We start from the raw sequence: 5452 nt of genomic DNA on the forward strand, positions 1-5452 counted from the left end.
AGAAGGATTTAGATGATTTCAACCAAAGAATAGGATCAGACGAAGATTACAAAGTTAAAATATATCAGTGGTTGGATCATAACATGATGAAAGGAGATATGAAAAACAGGATGAATGATTCACGTGACATGATCTTCTGCCCAGAGTTGTTTGCAGGTTGTAACTGGAAAGGCGGCCCGATAAGTAACCCTAAAATTCCTTTAGCATCATATACAAATCTTTTAGAACTTTTCAGATCTATTGGTAGCAATTCATTGAAAGAGGCAACTGAAGAAGACGTTGTTGATTTCTTCAAATTGAAATTGCGATACGGAAAAGATCGTTTAAATTTAAAAAACCCAAAAGCTACGTAGAAAAGGTATTAAATATGAATCTAAAAGATTTATGGGTAGGACCGCTTTTTTTGCTGCAATCTGCAAATAATTTTGTCGCAATTAATGAATTAACGTGGTTAATTCCTCGTGTTTTTGTTTATTCATCACCTTATTCATTATTTCATCCATCCTTCACATTCACAAAAATATAACGTTTAACGTTAGAGCTGTACTGAGCCAGAAAATATGTGTGAATTTATGATTATTGAATAAGTTGCGAATAATGTTAGCAGATATAGGCATTACAATGGAATTATTTAAATTTGTTGATCTTTGTACTAAGATATTTTGTTACCATATCATTAAAAAAACATTGAATATAAAGGAGAACTCTGGCAAAGAAAATTGATTTCAACACATAAGCTTACATGTACTTATATTATATTTTTAAATATACACCTTATATTCTACTATCATTAAACTAATCTTACGACAAATTTGAGACAGAGAATTTAATTCTGCCTCTGGATTAAGTCCGACCTTATACCGGGTCTACTCGGTTGCTTATGATCTATAGCTTAATCTACTTAACCTTCTTAACCTACTTAACCTACTTAACCTACCTAACCTACCTAACCTACCTAACCTATTTAACCTACTTAACCGTACTAACCTAACCAAGGCTTTTTATGTTAAGGTATGTATTAATGGCGTAAAATGTACTTTAGCCCCAGTTCGTATTGTCTTAATTGCTACCATTTTACATTTAATATCAGTTATTGGAATAGATCGAAGCGTTGTTGAAATGTCGTTTTCGTATCCAATATAGTTATAGATTTTATCGGAGGCAATAGGAGTAGTAAAGGCTTGAAAACGTCTTACCAAAGGATACCCATGTACAACGACTGATCCTGATTCCTCGATGGCTTTTTCGTACTTAACTATGATATTTCTTTTTGTTAAAAACCAAGAATCCTTAAAATTTTTCCTTAACAAAAATCCTTGCCTAACTTGCAAAATTGTCTCATCCTTTTTTACTTTAAGTGTAGGATACGTCATACTTTCCTGGTTTCTTTGTGCTGCAGTGTCTATGTCTCGCAACAATATAATTTTTCCTATCGCTTGATGCAAACTTCGGTAGCCAGATTTTACGTAACTATGTTTGATTATTTGTAACATATTTTCACAGGAATGTGTTGACAAAGTAATCAGAGGGCCTAAATTGTTAACCTCTTCGTATACATGAAGCAAGAGATGAACATTACTCACTAGATGTATGCGATCGTACACAACACTATAATCCTCAACAAATTTCCTCAACAATGTACCGGCATACTCCCACTGGTCCTTAAATGCCCATGATGATAATATAGTTATAGCGCAATATAATAATTTAAAATGTTCGTATACTAGTCTACCTATTCTATCTTTATAACTATACCTGCGTAATGTAAAAAACTACCGAATTCAGTACCATTCCAAAAGTGAAGATAATTAAGAGACCTAAACTTCCTATGAATTTCTGTGGGCAGCAGTATACTTATAAGCTCTTCTGATATTTCATCTATGTCTTCCTTGCACCATTTTTTAAAGGGGGCAAGAGCTCCTTCGACCCAGCCTAACAGAAGCTTGAAAACAATACCCAATTGTATTAAATGTAATAAATCGCTAGTAGCTATACCTTTTATCATGTCGAACTTTTTTAGATCTGTAAGAGGGGTTTTCCCTCTTCGATGGCCTGTAGAACTGGGTTTTTCTTCTCTAAATTCCTTATCTGTTCTTGGTGGAGCTGTTGTATCCTCGAAAATAACTTTTTTTGGTGTTTTTAGGGAAGTACCACAGCATTTACATTTTAAACACCCATGTACTCCGTTGTAGTAGCAAATTTCTGCAATAAAATTGTACAACGAAATTCATACACATTATTAAAATTAAAATAAAAGAGCGATTCCAATTACTCACGTTTAATAAATGCGCGTGCAGGCGAGTCAGCGATTATGACTCTAACCGAAACAGTTATTTTTTTGCCGTTTAGGTTCATTTTGTGATCATGTAGCCTATTTAGTTCCTCCACCAAAGGTCTCAGGAAAGGCTCAACATCGTTTGGTTTAGAAGTGCCGCAAAATATTCCAACCACCATAACAGGAACATTCGGCATATTGTGCAACTGCATTAGTATAGTCCACATCTGTATTGCGCTGCGGTTATATATTGGTATTCCGTCCACTGAAAGATTCAGCTCAAACACATCCTCTAGTACGTCCACATCGCTGAATAAAAATAAAAGAAAATACTAATGTTAGAAAGGTATTACACGATTGCTTAAACAATAATTAGTTTACCGAAAATAATGTTGAAAACAACATTCAACGCCTTGGTACCACATTTCACCTCCACCTGGAACCTTAGTAATCTGCTCGCTGACGTTAACCGGAGCTTTCAGCAATGTCCTAACATCCTGTGGAAGAGATGAAAAAGCAGAAAGAGAAGACGCTTTTCGCAGTATTCCTAGTAAATTATTACTCCCGCTACGAGCAACTTTATTGCGAATAAACCATGTTCGCAAAGAGTCTCGTAGCTTCGCGCTTTCTGGGTCAGTTTCCAGGCTCGCCTCCTCCAAAAACTCTGCCTCCAAAAACTCTCCCTCCAAATACTCTTCCTCTAAATACTCTTCGCCATCAGTATCTTCGTTGTGGATGGATCCTTCATCGCTAGCACGTTCGTCATCTGTATTGTTTTCGTCCAAATACTCCTCTTCCATTGATGCCACAGGACCTTCACAGGGTTCATTCATAGCAACATCTACAATTAAACAATAAAAAGAGATGTTAGTTGATTTTTTGATTGATTTAAATCAAGCAAAACCATAATAAGTCAAGCAAATACCCTCGGCAGATTGCTGAGCTGCTGGCTGGCTGCTGGGTCCGGCAGGATCATTTTGCAATACCCACTCCTTTTCAAACTGCTCTTCCAGTTTCGCGGCTTTTTTATAAAGCTCTCCACTTCGCTTTAACTTTTTCGGGAACATTTTCGACGACTAAATCTTCCGTCTGAAATGGCAAATAAAAAAAAACAACACTTCTACGGATCTTTTAATGTTCAAAACAGTTTGGCTTTGTTGAACGAATTTTCGATGAGCAAAATCAATTTTGTTTTGCTTTGGCGCAACGTAAATTCGTTCAGCAATTTTTTATAACTTTATCACTCCTAAAACTGTAAAACGTTATAGAAAATTTCGAGATAAACGTAAATTGATTCGCAGAGCGACACATGCAGTTCGTGAACAACAAGTGTTTTGGCGCTTTAAAATACCGCGGCTGAATGTCTCACCTCCCTCGGGTATCCACATACACCACACAACCCCACACCTCACCATGCAGCACGCAGTTCTACTCACATGAGCAAGATCGGCAGCCGATCCAAAATCCGACCTCACTATCATGTGGTAAGGCATCTCATCCGATCGATGAAGCGCGCCAGATCGTCTCATGAGAAAATTTGACGCTAGCCAGAATGCTCACCATACAAACCTCTGCAGCTCACCATGGCGATGAGAAAGACAATGCTCGCTCAGTACGGGGGAGGCAGCCAAAGGCAGCGTCTCAGTATGAAAACGTCAAGCTGTCATCGGGCTCGCTATAGTGAGATGCTGTTCGATTGTCATTTGGGATACATGAATGCAGCGTCTAGGGCCAGCTTAATATACACATTCCTTGAAGGTCCGTCAAAATTTTATATGCGATTTGACAGATAACGTCAGACGACAAATCGCAACGGCAGCAAGCGCCAAACTTCCTGTATAAAAAATTGACTACAAATAAAAACTCGCAAATAACGAATTATGTTTGTACACACTTAAAAAATTATGCCGAATCTCGGTTAATTTTTGCCGAGATCTGCACAACTGACATCTCGGCAAATATCTCGGTTAAATTTCTGTTGCCGAAATCTCGGTTAAAAATGCAATTGACATTTTGTTTTGACGTTTACGTTTAACCGAGATTTTCGGTTAGAGCAATCCGAGATTTCAGCTAATTATAAAAACAATCTTTTTTTTTTATTTTAGTGGTTTTATTTGCGTAAAAAGTTAGTTTGAGTTATAAAAACAAACACAATTATTTATTGAGCCACAGCCATAAAAGCCAGAGCCCATGCTGATTGCCGATGTACATTTTCTGCAGCATGATGCCACCATCGTATCTGTAGTTGGACGGCAGGAAGTCACCTTCCCCCCAATTGTGAGAGTTGTGGTGGGATGGGAAGCGCAGGGACGGGCGCCGGTACAACACCAGATGGTGTACAGCGTTTGGATGTAGTAAGGGTGCAGGAAGATGGGCCGGGCATAGAGCGGACACCGGTACAGACACGGTTCTGTAAAGCGGGCAGAGTGAAACAAGCCTGAGTGAACCCTGATTGGAAGTCACGTGGTCGAGTATTTGAATATTTACCTCGTGAAGGTAACTGGAAATTAAACCTGGAAGTTCGAACGGGCCGGCAAAGGTTGGTCCAATCGGACTAGCATCCGGTAATCCTTGGATAAGGACTGCTTCGAGCGACGATCTTATGTGCACTGGCTACGTGCGTTGACAGAGCTTCGTAGCCCACCCGTGTCCGATCGTACGCTACTGATGATCGGTTTCTTCACGCTGGGTGTCATATTTTCATTTATTTTTCACACTATTAATTTTATAACACAAAATCACTCCGAAAGGTTTCTGCATCGACAAAATGATGAATGACAGATAGAAAACCGAGCCTCGGCTAACTCAAATAGCATAGCCGAAATTTCGGTTATTTTGACGGATGACCTCGGTGACAGCAGTGTTAACATACGTAATCGGCATGTTGTGTTGCCGGGTTTCGGTTAAAATATTTGTTTAACTGATATTTCAGTTTTAACTGAAATGTACTGATTATCGGCAATGGGAAATTTTCAACTGACATATCAGCAAGAATCGAAAGAGCCGACGGCAGTTTTTTTAACCGAGGTCGTGAAATATTTTTAAGTGTGTAAATTATATCAATCGAAGTACGATTGTAGATAAATTATATTAACAAGTTTTATACAAGTAGACAATGGTTTTAATCCCAGGAATCTTGCGTAAATGTCGAATTGTCCAAATGCTCTAGATTTTTAG

At 38.2% G+C, this 5452-nt stretch overlaps 1 protein-coding gene across 2 annotated transcripts; it reads right to left on the reverse strand.

The window, feature by feature from the left end:
* Positions 1 to 602: 602 nt before the first annotated feature.
* On the reverse strand, positions 603 to 3978 carry LOC133393930 (uncharacterized). 2 transcript variants are annotated; one of them, XM_061661131.1, is made up of 3 exons: positions 3201 to 3978; positions 2657 to 3116; positions 603 to 2584 (listed from the first exon to the last, which is right to left on the reverse strand). In XM_061661131.1, the coding sequence occupies exons 1-3, from the start codon at positions 3340 to 3342 to the stop codon at positions 2269 to 2271; spliced, it is 918 nt and encodes a 305-aa protein (XP_061517115.1). In that variant the 5' UTR covers positions 3343 to 3978; the 3' UTR covers positions 603 to 2268. The 2 variants fall into 2 exon arrangements, with proteins under 2 accessions (XP_061517115.1, XP_061517116.1); XM_061661132.1 differs by having other exon boundaries at positions 2515 to 3116.
* Positions 3979 to 5452: the final 1474 nt, after the last annotated feature.

The sequence above is a fragment of the Anopheles gambiae genome, chromosome 3, assembly GCF_943734735.2.
Source record: "Anopheles gambiae chromosome 3, idAnoGambNW_F1_1, whole genome shotgun sequence".
Lineage (NCBI taxonomy): Eukaryota > Metazoa > Arthropoda > Insecta > Diptera > Culicidae > Anopheles > Anopheles gambiae.